Below are 20840 nucleotides of genomic sequence, written 5' to 3'. Positions count from 1 at the left end.
GAAGGGGAGAACAGTCCAGATTGCCCAGTAACCTCTATACACACACTGTGGATACTCAATGACCTCCATACACACACCGCGGACACTCAATGACCTCCATACACACACCGTGGACACTCAATGACCTCCATACACACACCGCGGACACTCAATGACCTCCATACACACACCGTGGACACTCAATGACCTCCATACACACACCGTGGACACTCAATGACCTCCATACACACACCGTGGACACTCAATGACCTCCATACACATGCTGTGGACACTCAAGCCAGCATTTTTCCTTGTTTTTGTTTCTCAAGGGTTTCTCTGTGTAGCTGGCCTGGAACTCCCTGCACACTAGGCTGGCTTTGAACTCAGAGATCTGCCTGCCTCTGCCTCCCGAGTGCTGGGATTAACAGTGTGCGCCACCACTGCCCATGATGCCAGCATTTTAAAGAAGTGCACACCTGTAATCTCAACACTCAGGATACAGAGGCAGGCAGATCTCCATGTTGAGTTCAAGACTACCCTGGTCTGCAGTTTCAGCTCAGCCAGGGCTGCATAGTTGAAACTCAGCCTTTAAAGAATAAGTGAGGCAGCCCGCCAGTACAAACTGCTTGCTTTTAGGTTTTAGTTTAACTCACTGGAACTTTTCAAATTATTAGTTTAGACAACCCTCACCGTTAAATCTCCCAACTGCCACAGAAATAACTTCAACGTTTCTAAGCTTAGTTTGAGACTAGGTCCATGTTCTGACATTTGGTAAGACCTCAATGTGAATAAGACTTAAGGACTTCTTTTCTTAGTGGTTCTTTATTTATAAGGTAGGCTGAAGCAGTTGTTACATTGTAGAAGGGAGACACTTTACACACTGTTATTATACAAGTTTAGAACAAAAACTGCACAGGGAGAGGTCAACTCTCAATACAAACTAGCAACTAAACCACAATAATTTACCTTTAGAAGGGCATTTCAGCTGTGACACTGCTTTTACAATATGCAAAAACACAAACAGAACTACCCAAGGTGTTTGTCACATTCTTTCTACATTGAATTTGGCAACAGTTTATATTAACTTTATTCAGATTATACTAACGTTTAAAAACTAAACAAGTGAAAAGCTGTACCAACGTACAGTTACATCCATTCCTTTCAAAGGTTTAAAATACCACTTGTATCTATTAGAATGACCTTGCTGTGATTTCTGCATCTGCAAAAACCATCTCAAGCATCATATGCACAATGCATCAGCTACTTTGAGTCATCAAGATTGGTGGGCTAAACCACAGGCACTACTGTTTGCTTATAGTGTGTAAAAGGAGCTTGTTTTTCAAAGAAAAGAGCTTAAGTCATTTCTAATAATCATGCCTTTGCTTTAAAGCCATAACATAAAATGTCCTTGGAGCAATCACAGCAGTGTTAAACGTTAATATGTAGAACAATGACTAGAGGAACAGTACTCGCACATCCAATGTGGTTATGTATTAAAGTATAAGCTTATGTCATCAGAGGTCGGAGCCAACAGAGATCTACAGAGCACATAGGACCCACCAAGCTTCTTGTCCTACAAAGTCAAATGTGGACTGTCAGCCACTGGACTCTGAGGGCCTGGCCTTTTAGACACGGCTGTCTTCAACATGATTCTTTGACATCTACAAATATCTCTGTTGACTTTAGGGATGGGCATTGTAACAAATTTAACTTCCACTTTAAAATAAAAGACCCATTTAAAAAGAAGAAAAAGCATTGCCTGACTAGAGATCAGACTCCCAATGACAGTAAATAAATCCTCTTCGCTCCGGTGTTTAGAAGCCAATCAACTGCCCTTATTTATGGAATGGAAGAAAAACAAGCCCCCTGATTGGTAAGCACATTGGCAAAATTGCTAGACTCCAAGCCGGTTACCCTTGATAAATCTGTTTGAGTTTTTTTTTTTTTTTTTTTTCAAAATATCTGGGCTTTTTAAGGTACCCAGCCTGCTGGGCACAGTTAAGTAAAAGGCATTTTCTATATCTAAGAATTCCCTGCTATCATTTTTAAGTGTTTTCACGTTTTCTGAATTGCCTTACCCCTTTGGATGTATTGGATTCAGTAGAAGTGAGTATAAGACGAGAAAGTAATAGGGGTCTATGTCTACCTGTGGCAGCAGCATGCGTGGGACTGGATGTGGGTGCTATGTGCGGTCAAGAGGAATGCTGGGAGAAAGGAAGTCCTTAAAAAACCCTACAGAAACAAACACTGCAATCTAGTATGGCTTATTCGGATGCGTTAACCATGAAGCTACTGGAAATTCAACCTACAAGGCTACTCTTAAATGTAACAGGATTGGCTAAATTGACAGTGTGCCCCTCCCACAGCCCTCCCCCCAATCCCAACACAGTCCACCATGTCCGGGTTTACTTCTCTGCATATTGCTCAATTGTTACTCCTGCCTTTCTCATCCAGAACACAGTATACGTGGATGAGGGCTTTACCCCTTATCCGTTGTGTTTGTCCATTAAAATAACTTGAATTTGCTTCTAAACTAGACAACTACAATGCATCTACAAAAGCTTGAGGGAAGAAAAAGAATAAGTATGTAATCCTTTTGTGAAATTACTCCGAGGTTCCCAGTCCCAACCCGCCCCCTCCCCTTTATGCATTTAAAATTTTACAAAGACTTGTAAAAAAGTTAAATGGAATTTGGCACCTTCAGAAAAATCAAAAGGGAAACTAAGATTAAAATATGCAGAAAGAAACTGTCAATATTTACAAATTAAAAGATCAAGATTATGTCAATTACATATGTTGCTTTTTAATTCTTATCTAAAGATGAATACTTTCAAAAGAGCAGAATTCCGAATTGCCTACAAAATCTTTTGCTTGATTATAGACTGGAATGGATCAGACAAATTAGGTTTTATTAATGAAAGAGTTCATTTCCCACTGGCAGCACTTCCTGGGAACTCTGAGAGCCTAAGAGAAACGAGGGGCTGAGCGATCGTTGGTGGTGGTCTTCTTCAGCTTCACACCCCTTCGGATGGCATTCAGCATGTCTTCTCCCTGAGGGCTTTCTCTTGGGTTCAGGTCTGCAGGGTCACTCTCTGGAATCGGGCCTGGGGAGACAGTGGCACTTGGGGGGTCCCTCTCCTGGTCTTCAGCCTCGCTCTCTGGAATCGCCTGTCTGTGCTCCTCAGGTATACAGGGCTTTGGGCCTGGAAGTGGAGGGTTGACAGAGGCTTTGCCACTCCACAAGGAAGAGGATATGTTGGCGACACCCTGGGGTCCCTCCCCCACAGAGGGAGACTCAGGACTATGCTCACCCCTCTCCTCTGGCCCATCTGGAGGGGATGGCAAAACCCCAGGGAGGTCTGGGACAGTTGGGGTCTTGACAGGGATCACTGGTGTCTTGATGGGGATGGGACCAGCTCCAATGGTCCCCCGACGGACAGAAGGCTTGGTGGAAGGGGTCCGTCGGATGGTCGCCACCCCCGGTGTGACCATAGAGGGTCCGAGGGTGGTGGGAAGGCCAGCAGTTGAGGCTGGACGCTTAGCCTGGAACATCCGCCTGTAAGACTGGCTGATGTCACTATTCCGTGGGATGGTCGAGGACTTGTCAAACTCCTGCTGATCCGCCTCCTGGTCGCCACTCACTGAGAAGTAGTCATAATCTGAAACTGAGGGGAGGATTGATTAGCCAGGTCTGGGTCCAGGGTGACCATTCTTTTCCCAGGCCATGGCAGGAGGACACGTGGCCTCCCCCTCCCCTGCCCAGATGCTGACATATTCTGCCTCAGTACCAATTCCCGACAGGAGCCCTTTGCTCTGCTCACTAATGTACCCTGGGTACTCACAGCAGAGAACTGTGAGACTGGGGAAGGCCCTAAGACTGCTGGGCAGTGACAAAGCTGCCACCAACCACTCTGAGAGGAATGCAGAGGGTGAAAGGAGATACACTGTCCCATCCTCTGGTCCAGAATCAGACACAGGAAAACAGACCGTCTCCCTGACAACTAACTGCTGGCAGTTAGGAAGGCTAGAGGATGGAGCAGCTCCTGAAAGCAAAGCACAAAGGTTCATGTCTTCACGCCTGCTTTAAAATGGCGCCAAGCATGTCTCAGGGCCGGGGGGGGGGGAGGTTTACAGTAAGCATTGCATGGTCAAGCTTCTGAACAACAAGTCAACTGAAATGTGGGGCTTGAGACTAGATAATTCTTTGTTGGGTGAGGTCTGGAGAGCTGCTGTTCTAGACGGGGTTAGCATAGCTCCCAGTCTCTACCTTCTCGATACCAGTAGCACCCCAACAGAGCACGAGAAAGATGTGCCTAGATTCTGCACAATGTCCGGGTAGGGGGCAACTTTCCTTGAGATTCACTGGCTCAGATCTTTGACTCATGGCTTGCAAGTTGCAAGTGGCTTTTGGCCAACCATCACAGTGATTCTAGCTGCCAGATGTCAGTTCTGCTTGCCTTGTGCATGTGGTGGGAAGAGGGAGAGAGGCAGGCAGACGGGGCTTTGACTGGGTAAGTTAAGAACTTAGGCGCTAGACTCCATCTCTTAGCTGGGAGTTGTGTGGATCTGGTCAAGTTACTGAGCTTCGGTGTCCACATTTGTAAAATGGGGAGAAAAATCTCTCCCCCGTGCATGACTGTGAAGATTATTCAAGGGAAAAAGTGGTGCTTCACACAGAGCAAAGCAAACACGAAGCTGTTCTTAACTGTAGGTGTCTCATTTCAAGTTGGGGAGCACTAATACACGGACAGTGAGAAACAAGCAAAATCGTTCCCATTCAGGTCATTTCTTACACAGCAGCTAGCTCCCTGTCAACTACAGATCACGCCCCAAAGCACCCTCAGATGACAGAGCAATTCCAAAGCCCACTGGTAGCCAGGAGTTAACGCTGTGTAGAACAGCCACCAGCTCGCTGCCTCCTCACCTGGAGCTGCCCGGAAAGCCGGACGGCAAGCTGGGCGCCTCGTACCTTGGGAGGGGATGGTGTCCTCGGAACAGCACGGGGTGGTGGTCTGAGTGCTGTAGCCGCTGGAGCACTGCAGCGAGTCTCGGCTGCTTCTCTGCGTGTCCAGCTGGAGGCCCCGTGACAGGGCAAGCGCCAGTTCCTCACAGGCCTCCATCTCCTCACCGGGCTGCAGGACAGAGGACGGAGACACACAAGCCACCAGGGACGTGAAAACTCAGAGACCAGAGCCACCGCATACACACTGCTGTAGGTGGGACCTTGGACGACTCCTCTGAGCACCAGCCAGTAGACTCAGGTGGCTACTTAGACCTGCACAGTTCTCATTCAGGAACAGGGAGTTCTACATGGCTTAGTCCCACATACGGGTGCACCCGGGGTCTTTTATACACTGTGAGGCAGAGGAAGAAGAACAGAGCCCCACTCCTCCAACTGATGGCTATCAGGTCCCCAAGGACTGGCCGTGGTCCCCATCTTGGCCCAACTATGTGAACCCAACCAGATACAGAGAACAGGTATATCACCCTGCTGGCAGCTGACACAGTCATGCTCCTCGGTCTCTGCACCTCTTCAGCAGCTGCAGGCGGCCCTCCTGTACTAGTGGGTCCGCCCCCATTGGCGTCTGGCTCCCGTTTCTCTTTGCGGCGCTGGAGGGTGTTCACCAGTGGCTGGTCGTAGGGTCCTGGCTTTGCCCAGTCCTGAGTAGAACAGTGTGGTCAAAAGCCATGGCTCCCAATGCAGACGGATGGTGGAAACCAGCCCCACACAAGGCAGTTCTAGCAGAGGCTAGCCCCTAGCTCTTCTGCCTGCCAACACTCAACTGAGAGTCTCTAGGTACCTCCCTTACCCTCATCCCTGCCCAAAGATTAAATACTCTCAACAACCCAGGCAGGCAGAGGCCACCTGACAGGTGGTTGTTAGATACAAAGTGTTAGCCAGGGGAGAGCTAGCCATCCCAAGGATCCAGGCTGCCCTTCTGTCTGGAGGAACCACTCTCCCAGAGACTGAACGACTTGGCTAAGTGGCCACCAGGGGGCACGAGAGCATGCTGCCAGCCACTCTACAGCGGTATCCCCCCACTCCTGGGACGCTGGCCTCTCTGACACAGGGCTCTAGGACCTGCTGCCGGTTTGAGATGAAGTCACAATCTACTCAAAATGCTGGCAGCCCAGGGACCGACCCTCCTGGAGCCTCAACTGCACTGTTGGGGATCACTTACAATTTTGGTTTTTACATTGAAGCAAACACGTTTCAATATAAAGCAATCAAAACTAAAGTCTTCATATACCACTAAGCTACAGCATATACAATGATCCAAAGCTGTGGTTCTGTTACGACAGCAGGATTGTCATTCGGGGGGACAAGGTGGGCATATGGCCAAGGAGAACCCATAGGCTCTGATGAAACACACTGTAGGTGGCCTGGGAGGAACTGAAACCAGCAGACCCCACCCTGATGCGGAGTCTGGCCTCCCTTCTGGCAGTGTCCTTGATCTCCAGGGCTGCTGGTCTCTAAAGGAAGACCAGCTTTCTGTTCCCTGAGGGAAGTACCTCCAGCTGGTTTTTGTTGCCCCACCCACCCCGGGGGCTTCCTGAGGAAGAAGGGTTGTGGGGAAGAAGGCAGAGTGTGAAAGAAAGGGGAGGGCAGGGGAGAGTCTAGGGGAGGATGTCAGCACAGAGCAATGAGGGGTAGGAGGGAGGGAAGAGGTGGAGAGGGAGAAGGGGGGCAGGGGGCGGGACAGGGAAGGGAAGGGAAGGGAGACACAAACCTTCCAGCTAGGGATCTGAGATGACGGGAACATGCCGGGCCCAATGGTGTAATAATGAGCGTAGTCAGGAAGGTGGACAGAGGTGACCCGAGGGAGCAGGCGGGAGGCAGGCAGGCAATGAGGGGAAGGGCCTGCACCCACGGGCCCTGCATGGGACTCACTTGATAAACTAAAGTGAGAAAACCCATTAGACAACTGGAAACAAACAAAAAAGGGAGGAGAAAAGGAAAAAATTAATATACAAAGATGAGCGTCGATACACAAGATGGTACTGACACTGGGGGCAGGGGAAACCTGAATATGTACAAATAAAACAACATGGAGGCTCTCCTGCCTGCGGATGACGTGTGACGCAGAGCGAGAGCCAGGATGCAGAGACCGCATTGATGTGGCACCCAGTAAGTACTGGTCGGGGGAATATCTGAGCTGGGTTTCAAGACGGTTTAGAAATTGATCATTATTGTTAATTTGCAATGTTCTTAGAGGTCTAATTTTTTGAGCTGGTGAAGCATAATTCCAGTGGGCCAGGGATTGGCTCGTTTCGTCTGCAAATGAATCTGATCATTCCAGGTTTCCCAGTCGTCACACGGCTCGGGAGCAGATTCACATGGAGGTGAGGAGGGGTCGGGGTGCAAACAAAAAGGCAGGAAAGCACATGACCTCCGACACAGGGGGACGGCACATCCAACAGTCTTGTGGGATGTTCAGGGAGGAAGAGGGGAGAACAGATGGACACAGACACCTGCTCCGGGAAGAAGTCTTCACATCTCCAAATTCCCCACCTCCCTTTCCTCTGCCTCACTAAACCCACTGCTGGGCAGCCAGGGATCCTCCACCTGCTCAGGTCCTATCCCACAGAGGGCCCAGCTCTTGAGTAGCTCCTGAATTTCCAGGTCCCTACAGCTGCATGTACAGTAAGCAGGGGGCAGATCAGGAAGAACAGCCCACCGTGGCTGCAGCCCTGGCCAGTCACCTTCTCTGTGGACACCCAGGCGCCCATGGTGGAGCCTGAGCTGACTGAGGTGGGGGAGCTGCACTCGCTCACTGACTGGCAGGTTTCCGATGCTTCCGAGGAGGCCGAGCTGGATGAGTTCTGCAGCAGGGGGGGGGAGCCACACGAGGGGACCAACAAATCAAACCACAAGCCACCAGAAATCATAATGAAAATAAAGGAAGGACAGGGTGGGAAGGGCATTACAGAGAGGGAGACAGACAGACAGACACACAGAAGAGGGAGGGACGAGAGAAGCAGAGGGTAAGTTAAGGCTTATTTTTCACCCACACAGGTTTTAAGAAAGCCCCTGGAAAGCAATGTGAGATCCAGTCAAGCTCTGGCCTGCTGACTGTGGGGCCTGCAGGCATCAACTGGTACCAGTGCTTGGTAGAGGAACTCTGGCTCAACACACTGAACCTGCCGGCAAGGCTGTGCTGTCGGGCATATGATAATATACCAGAAGCCTGGGTCTCCAAGGAGGACCTTGTAGGTGCACGAGTATCGCACCTTGCACAAAACTGTCCCTAGGCAGCTATGGCTGAATGATGACACAAACGGCTCTAATTCTGACAACACAGCGTCTGCTCCATAAGGTGGGACACACTGGAGGTGCCCTGACTGGGGAGAATTTGCGTGGAAGTCCTGTGATCGGTGTGTATTTCCAGTGGCCAGAACATTGCAGGCTGAAGCCTCTGGACAGGACCAGAGGATCAGGTGGGGGAAACATCCCAGTGCTGAGAGCACTAAGTCCACGTGCCTGCCGGTCTCCTGTCCCTAGCCTGGCTATCTGAAGCTCTGAAGCAGTAGAGATTCTACCTTTGTGGTCACTGATATGCCTTGTCTTTGTATCCTGGGGTGGAGGTTTGAGTGAGAATGGTCCCATGTTTGAATAGTTGATCAGTGTGGTGAAACTGTTTCGGAGGGATTAGAAGGTGTGGCCTTGCTAGAGGAGGTGTGTCACTGGGGACAGGCTTTGAAATTTCTAAAGCCCGCAATAGCTTTCCATCCTGCAAGGTCAAAGGATCAAATACATACTCGGTAACTTGGTGTCTGGTTTGCAACCCATGATCAGAAATGTAAAGGTTTGCATTAATGCTTCCTGTCTATCATTTCCCAGCTGTGAACCTGGAGGCTTCAAGTTCTGAGCCCCAGTGGTTTTTCACCTTGAGAAGGGGATCAACAGTACCTAACTACACCACAGAGAAGGGGGAACCCCCTGGCTGGTGTAATTCAGCAGGGGCCTTACTAGTTCCTCTTTACTGTAGATTACAAGCAGCTGTGTGAAAAAGAACAATTCTCCTTTGAGTTCTGCAATACCCTGTGGTTTAGTTTGAGCTCCCTAGGCTGGGGGTGTAAGACAATGGTCAATGCCAGGGTTTGCCTGGCATCTGAGAGAGCCTGGGCTCCACACCCAATATACAGAAAGCCTACCGTGTGTGTGTAAGTGTGTGTGTGTGTGTCCATCTGTCCGTCTGTTCATGTCCACATGGGTTCCACATCTAGCACCAACAAAAAATATGTGCCACTTCACCTGACTTTAAATGGGTGTCGAAGATCCAAATCTGAGACTGTGCTTGAGCAACAGGTTCTCTCGGCTGACTGAGCCAGCTCCCTAGCTCCAGATCCTCTACTCTTGGGTATGAGCCAGGCAGGTACAGGCCTTCATAGGTCAGAAACCCCCAATTTAATACCTTTTTCCTTCCCCCGTGTTACTGGGGCAGAAATCATGCTTGGGCCACCAACAGAAGTATGAAAAGGATAGAAGGCTTTGCTTTCTCAGGAAGGGTTATGGGGGTGCAACATATGTTAATTTCCAATCCGTTAGCCACAGACACAGCTCTACTGCACACTGAATGGCCTTTCAGGAGGCAAAGGTTCTGCCCTCCTCTGACCACATGCACTCATGGGAGCACGGCAGGCACACAGTTTAGTGAAGCACAGAGGAGGAACAGGCTGACACCCCGGCTAAGACACACACACTGAAAGTAAACGCAGCACTCGGCCCTGAACGTTCCTGTGGGAAGCTGAGTCTAAAGGGGAAGGAGAAGGGAAGACACCACTATGCCTCAGACGGCTCAGAAATGCTGAAGAGCTTCGAAGCAGGAGGCTCTGCACTTGATAGCTTTGGCTAAGCAACAAGGTTCTCTGGTCCAGCTCCTACCCCCCACACACACCAGCAGGTGGCGCTATGGGATCCAACAGGTGGTGGCACCAATCATGCCCTTCCCTTATTAATGAGTGTTGAGCCAGAGGTGACAGACCGGTCCTAAGAAACAGGAACCCTGAAGAACATATACACAAAACAACACACATGAGGGGCACCCAACGCCTGGTCCAGTTCCTGCATGCTGAGGCAGCAGGAACACTGGGCTGGGCGGGTACCATCCAAACTAAAACAGAGGTGGAGATCACCTATCCTTCCTTCTCCCTGGATCAAAGTGCAGAAAGAATTGTCCACGGGTGCTTGGGCCACCTTCTCAGTGGCAACACAACTGACAGTGGGGCACGTAACAGTGTAGGGAATAACTATTCAATGACAGGGTCTCTGCCATCAGGGAGGTGATATGAAGAGGGTGTCCCCATTGTGGGTCATGACACACCAGACTGGGCACTTACAGTAGGAGATGTAGGAGAGAGCCCAGTTCTTTGGGGCTATCTACTTACATGTGACAGCCTGCCAAACCAACATGGCATTTTAACGATTACTGGATGTGGAGATAGGCTTCCAGCCCAACTTAGAGCACCTCTCCCTTTGGGACATCATCTTTAAAGACAAGGATTTGGCTTCATCTCTCAACAGCGGCCAGGGTACCCTGTGCGCCTGTTGCTCATTGGGTCAAGGACATCCTTACCTGGTTGGCAGCTTCAGGTGGCATGGGGGACGGTGACTTGGACTGGAAGGCATCCTGGGATATGAATCCTGAGTCATGGGAGGACACGCTGGACAGCCTCACGGGTGCCTGCTGGGCCAGGTGGGAGCTGCGGTAGCGGTAATGCGAGCTGGGGGAGTGGGAATGGGAGCCGCTGGACCGGGAGTCACTGCTGTTGACACTGTTCAGACTGCTGTAAGGGCCAAGCAGAGGGGCAGGCATGGAGGAGGGGGGCAGGGTGAGGAAAGAGCACACACATGCAAAACAAAACAGTATTAGCCCCCTGCCCTGGAGAAGTAGTATAAACCCCAGAACATGTTGCCAACGACCAAATCAAGATGGTAAGTGAAAGGTTTTTTTAGGTAGACAATAAGGGAGCTGGGTCTCAGGTCTCCAAGGATAAAATGTGACAGGCTCAGAATACATGCCTGGGAAGTTTTTCTTTTAAAAAGCCAACAAGGCCCAACTCTATTACGCCACTTACCAACAAAGCTGCGGGACTAACACTTGTAATATAAAGAAAAAGTGGGGATGATCTCATCTGCCTGTGGTAACCATGACCCTGGAGCAGAACCCATTAAATCCACAGCATGTGACACGGTCTCACATCCTGGGACGACTATCTGGCCCCAGATGACCAGAGGCCACACGGCTAAACAGCACTGGCTGACACCCTAAGGTGAATTCCATCCACCCTGCCAAACACATCAGCAAATCAACTTGGTATGACTGAGTGCAAACATTTTATTTTATTTTATTACCAGAGCTGGTGAGCTGACTACCGCCAGACTCTTCTGCGGGTGTTTCTCTGTTGAACTGTCTGTCTAACGCCATAGGCAGCTTTCAGTGCTAAGCTGCTCGTGTTTAAGGTGAACCAGTAAGTCGGAAGTAGAACAATGGCTCCCACCCTTGAGGATCTCCGCCTGCACTTCGTTCCCTAGTAAGAGCATATATGCTCCTACGGAAACCAGAAAGAAGAGCAGAGTCCCTGTTGCAGGCAGGCAGAGCAAAAATGTCAAGGGCAATTATTACAGAAGCACCTGGGGTAAGAAGCAAGCCTCGAGGCTTGCAAACCGGGGTCTGTGGTTTCTAATCTAAAGATGATGCGTTAGGGGAACAATACTGTGTGGCTATCCTATGCTAGGATGACGTGCAGTGACTGGTCAGACACAGGGGAGCATGACTGATCCAGACAGCTCTTGTCAGTGCAACCGAGTAAGGCTACGAGGAGGAGACGGCAGGGTGTGGCTTGTTCTACCCTATGAGATGAACCTTACTGAGCCACTGAAAGAAAAAACTATTTTCCTGTCTCACAGAAATACAGAGCCTGTGAAAGGTGACCAGAAAAACCAGGCAACATCTTTGGGGAAGATGGCAGGACAAAGCCTCTTGACCAGACCTGCCTGCCCCCGCCCCACTCTCTCCAGGGAGAAATGAAACACAGCAGGGTGCTGAGCGGCATCTCCCACAGACTTGGGCAGATCCCCCGCTCCCTCTTTGGGCTACCTCACATCCATTTGGTTTTGCAAAGTCAAATGACTGGCAGCAAGTGCTCTACTGCACCAGCGCAGGAAGTGATGTCCAAAGACGCTCCCACCGTTCAAGAACAAAATAAACTTTGCCCCTCAGCAGGCCAAAAGCAGCTGCCTCATGGAACTAGGCAATGGTCCTACAGAACCCAGGTCTATTTCAAATGATTGCCCATTTCCACGAGTAACATTGTGACTTGGCATGAGGGGGGAAGAGGGGACACAAAAACTGGACGGACTTTAAAACTACAGTAATGTGGGTGAGACATGGCCAGAAGCCATTGTGGCTTCTGTTCCAGCTACTGTTGGGTCGACTTCCTCAAAACAGAAAGAAAAAGTCAGCCTTGGGCTCGCTGTGAGAATACCTGGGGGAGGAAAAACAGACTAAAACCTGAGAGCATTCTCCACTTGACTACACCCTGTTTCAAATTGATGCCTCCTGGGGAAAGGCCAGGCTCCTGGTCACATTGCAAAGATGTCTTGATAAGCATAGGAGGCCCGGGACTTCACTCACCTGCAGACACTTGACTTTCTGGACATGGTAGTGCTGGGTGACGAGGGTGGCGTCTGATAGGACCAGCTGTAATCAGAACCTTTCAAGTCCAAAATCACCTGAAGGGGCAGAGGAGAGGGGCTTCAGGCACACATCTCTACACACAGGATGAGAATGTGCCCCTCACAGGGGTCATGTTTTAACCCAAGAACCACACTACCTATCTTTCAAGGTCACAGTCCTTCTGAGACAAGCAAAAAACTATAGAGTTAACAAAGAGTTAGAAGGGGAAAATCCTGAAATATCAGGAGGAAAAGGTAATTGCAGCGATGGACTAACAACTCCTAAAAGATAGCATCTCCATCCTGCAGCTCCCTTGAGACAATAGTGGTTTAGGGGCCTGTGGACAGCACTTCAACCTCTTGACGCTCAGTAGTCACTTGCGCCCTGTTTGGCTAGGGCTAGAAACATGGAACCCTCACAGAATCAAGAGGAAGCCAATCCTATCCCAGCGACAAAGAGCCTGTTCATTTAAGAGGTACTCTGCTCATGTCTACTCACCGAGTCAATGCATACTCTAGTTAGTTTAATAGAAAAATTTCATAGACAGAAAATCAAAAAGCTTCCAAATTCGTCTTTCTGAGCTGACTGTCCAAGCAGACAGCTGCACACAGAGGGCTCAAACCAGCCTATGACTCATCCTCTGTCCCCCAGACATCTCTTCCGACTTGATAGCGTGCTAATGTCACACACATCAAAGGAATAAAGCATTTAAAATGTGTTATCTTTTCTGCAGCGGAGGGTCCCATGGCTGACTTGACTAGCCCCAGAGAGGATCGCAATGATACAGAATCACATGAGGTCAGGTTCCTAGGACAGCTCATGCCCGCAGGGTGGCTGAGCACAGCATCTGGTCATCACATATTAGAGCGGAGGCCCCGATTAGGTGCCTTCATCTCTCAGACTCTCAGCACCTTTCCCTACAAAATGGGTGTCAGAGTGACGGTGAGCTAAGGTGGCTCACACAAAGAATGTAAACCTAACATACAGAACCCGGACCAGAGCCCTGGATTCCATCCCTTGTTCCCGAGCGCTTGGCCCACAGTTCCTACCTGCTCACTTGAGGAGGGTAGTTTGTGAGGGTCCATGGTCAGGCTCTTCAGGTCTTCCGATATGGTCTGAAGGTGGGTAATTTCTCCTAACATGGAGATCTCTTCCTCCTGCAGGGAAGCGATTTGTGCACATCATCATGTGGTTTCCCTCATCATCTTATTCCAACCACTTTTGCTTGGGTCACGGCATGACCTTGTCAACCTTACAGGAAAGGCACCTGAGATAGGAATCTAAGCTGAAGGGGACGTGTGTATCTTCTTTTTGGAAAGAGAAAAGGAAAAGGCAGTGAGAGTGAGCTGTGTGCTGGGGACAATGGGGGGACAGGGAGCATCCTCACAGTGCCTCGGATGGCCTACCCATGTGTTTTCAGGGGATCCTTCCATGGGCGTAGGGAGCCCTCAATGGCTATCATGTCTTAGGGATATTTAGGCCCAGATCTTTATGACAGTACAAGTGTTCGGTAGTATTACTGTCCCTGTTTCTTGTCCACTGCCCCATCTGAACAACCAGCAAGTGGGAATGAAGCAAGGACTGCAAACCTTTCGGTCACCTTCCCGGGTGCCAGCAGGAACTGTGGGCCCAGGTCCACCTCAAATCTGAGCACGAGAGCCTTCAGCAGCCTCCAAGAATGACTACTGCAAACTCAGCTGTAGCTTGCACATGGTTTACATGACTTAAAGTGGGACGTCATTGGCGGTGGTGGCCCACACCTTTAAGGCCAGCACTCGGGAGGCAGAGCAGGTGGATCTCTGTGAGTTTGAGGCCAATCTGGCCTGCACAGCCAAGACTACACAGAGAAACCCTCTCTCAAAAATCCAGAAAGAAAAGCAAAGAAAAGGAGGGAGGAAGGAAGGGAAGGAGGGAGGGAGGGAGGGAGGGAGGGAGGGAGGGAGGGGAGTTGAGGTTGGGAAACTAATCCACTGAGGTGCTTCCTGGCACTTAGGACAGATGCAGGGGCCCCAGGCTCAGAGTTTTAGATACAGTGGGTCTAGAGTGGGCCACGGAATTTTCCTATCTAGTTGGCAGGTGCTTCTGCTGACTCTTTAAACAGGCTTTCTGTTTTGTGAGTTTTGTTTTGAGATGGGGGAGAAGTGGGAAGGATTGTTAAGACCAAGTCTCGCTCTAGCCGTAGGTAGCCTAGGACTTACTCTATAGCCCAGGCTTGTCTAAACTTCACAGCAATCCTCTTGTATCAGCCTCCAAAATGCTGGGATTACATGGTGATTGGGCCACCATGAACAGAAATGTGAGATCTCAACTCAGTTAAAAAACAAAACAAGAAGGATATGGTGTGAGAGGGAGGTCCTTCTGTCTATGTGTTGTTTCTATTGGTTAATGAATAAAGAAACTGCTTTGGGCCTATAGCAGAGCTATAGTATTGCAAATAATATGGTTTTCTGAGTGGTTATTTCATGCTGAACAGCTGGGACGAACAAGTGACCCTTCTCCCAACAAGGATATGTGTTGTTAAGAACTGTGATCCAGGAGAGGGTCACGTGGACATCAGCACCTTGATGATAATCTCTGCTGTGGGGACATGATTCCACCACTGTGATTCCCGACAGCGGTGGGTGGTCACTAACAGGCTGGCCGATGCACAAACCAAGAAGGACAGCCCCTCCCTCTGCACTGCACAGTTCAAGCCTTCTGGAGTTTCCGTCAACTTACAATCACGGGCCGCAGCATGGAGATGAAAGTGCAGAATCGGCCGCGTTCTTCGATCAGCGCTTTCCGCACAGCCTGCTTTTCCGTTTCTTCCAGCAGGAGATACTTATCGTTGACATCCTGGAGGGCGCTGTCCAACTGAGGCTGGATGTCACCTCTCCCTGGGAACAAAACAAAGCCACAAGGTCAGCCTGCCCAATGCCAGCTTCTGACATCCTTACTGAGGTGAAGGCAACCCTTTTCCAGGACTTAAAAACATGACTTATTTGTGGGTTCCCGTAAGACTGAAAATGGTTGCTTTTTTAGGAGTATCTATTTCCAGTTTCTAATGTCTGTAGGGCTGTTTGTCTGGCTTATCTGTGACGAGGGGCATCTCCTGGGATGACCTCCTGGCTTGCCTCCCTACCTTGTGCAACCCTGCAGAGCCCTGTGTCAGCCAGCACACCCTCAGGAAACACAGCAGGAGCATTCTTTTCTTCAGAGTATCTGGAAGAGGCTAGGGATGGGAGTTAGGTGAGCGGCTAGGGCTATTTCCAAAAACGGACACAAGCTGGCTTTGTCAAGCCCAACCCAATCAGAAAGCCTCTGTTTGGGCAGAAGTCTCAGTCCCTGAAGACAGTAGTGGGTTCTTCAGCTCTTGGCCCTGGGGTCTAGGAATCCTTGGCTGTTCATCTAACTCCCTAGTATAGAGCTCCAATGGCTTTCCGGTGGGAGGAGCCTAGTAGCCAAACTTCGATAGTTAGGTCTTTGCTGGTGACAAAATGAAGGGCAAAGCTATACAGAGAAGAGCCTGTATCATTTACCTGTCTGGCCACATCTCCAGCCCCTAGTTATCCAGACAGCATCTTACAGTTTCAGACAGAGTATGAATCAATTAAACAACTCAGAAACAGGAATAGCTGTCTGTGTAAATAAAGTTTTATTAGGACACTTATTTATATGCTGTCTGCAACTTCTCTAACTGCCTATGTGGCCCAGAGACCAAAAATAGTCGGCCTTTTACCGAAGCCATCTGCTGCACGAGGAGGTAAACGTGGGCAGACAGCACTAAGTCCAGAGGAACAACCAGTGTTGACGTGACCTGTTGATGGGGGACACACTGGGGTCACGCACAAGAAACCAGCTCTTAAGCTTCCATGCCTGACTTTCGGCAAACAGACTTTACCCACACCCAAGTCAGAGGAAGAATTTCTAAACTCCTTCAGGGCAAGGTTTTGGCCTTGTCCTGCTATCCCTCAGGATATCTACTTGTGTATACAGCAAGCGCTCCATAAGTGCTTGTTTCTTTTCGGGGTTATCCTAGCTGCTCGTGTTGAAGAGGAAGTCAAAGCTCAGAGGTCAAAGGATTCTCCTAGGCAGAGGTCAGAGACAGAGCGTACACAGCCTGACTTCCGGGGCACTCAGGCTAGCCTCTGTCCACTGTCTTGGGTTGAACAGCGAGTTCAACTGCCGCAGAGGAAACTGCTGGACCAGTTAACATACCAGCCCCTGACAAACAACACACAGAACAGTAAATGGACCATGTCATCTGATGTAAAGACAGACATGGTCAGGGAAGAATGTCTCGGCTGTAAAGATAAATTCTGTATTTTCTCCTACAAGCAGATGAGAATTGCCTAATTTGGACCAACAAGCTCAACAGAACTTAATAAAACTCTAGATGTAATAAACGTTCTAGAGAAGTCCTAAATTAATGTATAATGGGAAAAGCATATGCAATCAAAGCCCCAAATCCTTAAAAATGCCTTGGATGGGTTTAGTAAGCTCAGAATACACAATTTTGTACATAAACAATCCTCACTAGTTCAACAAAGTATGTAAAATAACATGTGTATAATACATAGTATCTAAGAACATACAAGGCTATTATCCAATGGTCACCGTATGCATGAAAACTGCTTTGTGGGAAATTTCCAACACTCTTGGGTGACCCACTCTTCTAGTCTTCCACTTAGTCACTACCTAGTCCTCCAGACAACCCTCCGCTGTGTCTTTAATTTCCTCGCCCAGCACAGCAGGGCACCAGCCGTCCGTAGGACCTGGCCACCTGTATTTAACTGGTTCCGAGTGCACTTAGCAGACAGAAAATAATGAAGCCATGCTCCCATCTGGGATGTTCCAGCTACAATCAACTCCGTCTCATAGACGTCTACCTGCCATGGCCTGCCTCAAGGGGAAGAGCTGACTCGTGCAAACAAATCCATGCGTGCTAAGTCTGTTCACCATACAAGTGACTGACAGCAAAGGTCTGGAGTGCGTGAACACCTGCTCTTTCTCGCTAGGCTGTGGGGCAACATGGCCCAGCCCAGGGCGGGTGGGGTCCTTCCTTAGTTGCTCAGTCTCTTCTATGCTATCTGAATAGCAAAACATCAGACCAGAAAGTTCTTAACGTGGTGGGGAAGTGGGGGTGGGGATTGGGAAGAGCTGGAGCATGCCGGGAGAGCGAGCAGATCTCTGTGTAATGATTTTATTTTTTTTTTTTTTAGACAAGGTTTCCCCGTGTAGTCTTGATTATCCTGGAACTTACTCTATAGACCAGGCTGGTCAAACTCACCAAGATCCACCTGCCCCTGCCTCTGCCTCCTGAGTGCTGAGATTAAAGGTGTGTGCCACCATGTACCTTTTGGTTGTTGTGATTTTTTGCTATGTGTGATTTTTGATCAAATATACTTTGATATATTTTGATTTCAGGAAAAATTCTTTTAATTTTTTTAATATTTATTTATTATGTATACAATATTCTGTCTGTGTGTGTGTGTGTGTCCACAGGCTAGAAGAGGGCACCAGACCTCATTACAGATGGTTATGAGCCACCATGTGGTTCCTGGGAATTGAACTCATGACCTTTGGAAGAGCAGGCAATGCTCTTAACCACTGAGCCATCTCTCCAGCCCCTACTTTTAATTTTTTAAAGATTTATTTTAATTTTATTTCTAAATTTTTTTTGGAGAGTTTCTCAGTGTAAAAGAGCTGGCTGTCCTGGAGGAACCCACTCTGTAGACGAGGCTGGCCTCGGACTCAGAGATCTGCCTGCCCCTGCCTCCTGAGGGCTGGGATAATTTATTTATTTTAATTGTATGTGTATGAGAATTTTGCCTACATGTATATGTGTGCAACATACACATGCAGTGCCCATTTTGGCCAGAAGGGGGCTCCAGAACCCCTGGAAGTGGAGTTACTGTTGGTGGGAGCTGCCTTGTGGGTACTGAGAACCAAGCCCAGGCCCTCTGCTGATTTATCTCTCCAGCTTCTGAAGAAGAAAAACTTTAAGATGATGGACTAGGGCTGGGGAGATGACTCAGTGATTAAAGTGCACGTCACACAGCAGGAAGATCAGAGTTCAAATTCCCGATAAGCTACTTCTATGCTGGGTAGACATAGCAGCCCACCTATAGTTCCAGTCTCAGAAGGCAGAGACAGGATCCTGAGCTAACTGTTTAGAGAAACTATTTAGACTAGCTCTAGGTCTGACTGAAGGGTCCGACTTCAAAAGAATACAGTGGATTTTGTGAAAATATACTTAAAAAAAAAAACAGTGGAAGAGCAATCAGAAAGCCTCCTGAAATCAACCTTTGGCCTCTACACACATGCACACATGTGTGCGCACACATACACATAGGCACATGAAAAGTATTCTATAATTCTAAAATAACACTGCATCTTTACTTCCTGTCACCGTTGTAATGCATTTATCCAGTTGTCGTTAGTAACAGCTCCAGGTGTGAAGGTAAGGACCTGTAATCTTAGCACTCAGACAGCTAAAGTGGGAGGATCAGCCTGGGCTATACACTGAGACCTTGTCTCAGAAGAAAATAATGAAAATAAAAAATAGGCCTTACCTAGGAGAGCAAAATGAGTGTATGATCGAATCTGGTAAATACTTTTCTAAATTACTCTACAATTACAGCAAAGTTATTTTAAATATGTATTATGTTATAATTAAAGGATTTTAAATTATAGCATTCTAAAATAAGTATAAGCTGTAAAGATTGCTCTAATTATGGTTATAGTGGGAACATTTCTATTTAGGATATATCAGACCAAAACACAATGGTTATTTCTTTAAAATCCTGATATACCACATTATTATATTTATTTTATATATACACAGTATATTAAACATTTATATATTATATTATAAGCACGCATATGTAATTGCTTAAGAAATTCTGTTGGATATACTGATTTTAAGCTGTCTGATTTTAGTTGTGCTGATTTTAGTACACCTGCCTCTTGGTCTCTCCAGGGCTGTAGCATCTTCCCTTATATGCCTAAGTCCTGAAGTCTATAATTTAAATGAGCCTCCCATACACTTTAAACCGTCTCTAGATTGCATACCATACCTGATTCAAAGTATATGTTGTATCAATCACTACTATATTAAGAAACAGTGATATGAGAAAGCCTGCAGGTGCTTGGCAGAGATGCGGATCTTAAGAGCATTCCACTGTGCGCTGGCCTCGGCTCTACAAGCTCAGGGCTGATCTGCAACGGCCCATCATTGCCCTGCAGGCGGCACGGTCAGAGTCCTCACTGCCACCTCAAACACAGGCATTGGGGGTCGGTTTCTCTTTTTAAGATTCATTTACTTTTATATGTATGAATGTTCTGTCCACATGCAGTGCCTGCAGAGGCCAGAGAGGACGTCGGAACTCCTGACACTGGAGTCAGTAAAGGCTGCGAGCTGCCATGTGGCTTGAGTCTGAGTCCTCTGGAAGAGCTGCCCAGTCATGTCTCCAGTCCTAAGGCTCTGAGCATGCTTCCTCCCACACAAACTCCATCCCCTTGTCTCACCTCTGCTCCCTCCACCCTGGCTTCTTAAGTGTCTCTTCAGCCTGCCCAGAAAAGTCTTAGTTGCTTTCCACTGGCAACAAATACACTCTTCTCAGCTGCGTCCACTGCTCTCAAAAGAGTCCAACATCACAAATCCAAGATCCTTAACAAAGCCTGCCTCCTGGAGAACTTGCGAGCATCAATCTCGAGTCCATTCACAAGCTAGGCCTTCTTTTGCTACTCTATCCTTTTCCCAAGGCTGGGCACTGTTCATCTCCATGTGTGAATTTCCTCTTCCCCGCCTGCTTGACAGCTCTTCATCCTGTGTCCCTAGTTAATTCTCCAGTCTTCAGGAAGCTCGGAATCCCGACCAGGATTCTCCTCCTTGACCCTCGGAAGTTCTTTACTCTGGTCCTCCACCATGGGGCTCTCCTTTGGATTCCCTGTGTTACTTCTCTTAACCTATTTATTAACTGAAGATCAGCAGTCTATGCTGCCGGTGGGAGGACCATACCGGGGTAAAACGCGTATCTTGTTCTTACTGTAGCTTCTCATACACTGAGAATATGCTTATTGGGGATAGTTGCCTGAAGTCAGTAGGTGCTCAGATCTCTCCAAAGGAACGAGACGCCAACAGCACGACCCTGAGTGTGTACTCAAGGAGCTCAACCATCATCTCCTAAATGACCTAAG

General features: G+C 48.5%; 1 protein-coding gene across 20 annotated transcripts in view; it reads right to left on the bottom strand.

Moving 5' to 3' along the window:
* Nucleotides 1-790: 790 nt before the first annotated feature.
* Nucleotides 791-20840, bottom strand: part of Mtss1 (MTSS I-BAR domain containing 1) — a 137225-nt gene continuing 117175 nt past the window's right edge. For 3 of the 20 annotated variants that reach the window (XM_041671797.1, XM_041671799.1, XM_041671807.1), the window contains 10 exons: nucleotides 15781-15870; nucleotides 15378-15535; nucleotides 13709-13816; nucleotides 12618-12715; nucleotides 10557-10767; nucleotides 7684-7803; nucleotides 6711-6905; nucleotides 5467-5640; nucleotides 4904-5111; nucleotides 791-3644 (listed from right to left, as the gene is read on the bottom strand). In XM_041671797.1, coding sequence (XP_041527731.1) covers nucleotides 2944-3644; nucleotides 4904-5111; nucleotides 5467-5640; nucleotides 6711-6905; nucleotides 7684-7803; nucleotides 10557-10767; nucleotides 12618-12715; nucleotides 13709-13816; nucleotides 15378-15535; nucleotides 15781-15870 — 2063 coding nt within the window. In that variant the 3' untranslated portion in view covers nucleotides 791-2943. The remainder of the gene's footprint in view (nucleotides 3645-4903; nucleotides 5112-5466; nucleotides 5641-6710; nucleotides 6906-7683; nucleotides 7804-10556; nucleotides 10768-12617; nucleotides 12716-13708; nucleotides 13817-15377; nucleotides 15536-15780; nucleotides 15871-20840) is intronic. The other 17 variants (XM_041671801.1, XM_041671803.1, XM_041671815.1 and 14 more) reach the window with 13 other exon arrangements.

This window comes from Microtus oregoni, unplaced genomic scaffold (genome assembly GCF_018167655.1).
Source record: "Microtus oregoni isolate MIOR12 unplaced genomic scaffold, Mior012 000022F_ref0000154, whole genome shotgun sequence".
Lineage (NCBI taxonomy): Eukaryota > Metazoa > Chordata > Mammalia > Rodentia > Cricetidae > Microtus > Microtus oregoni.
The sequence above is the reverse complement of the archived record's forward strand: the minus strand, read 5'-3'. Positions and strand labels throughout refer to the sequence as shown.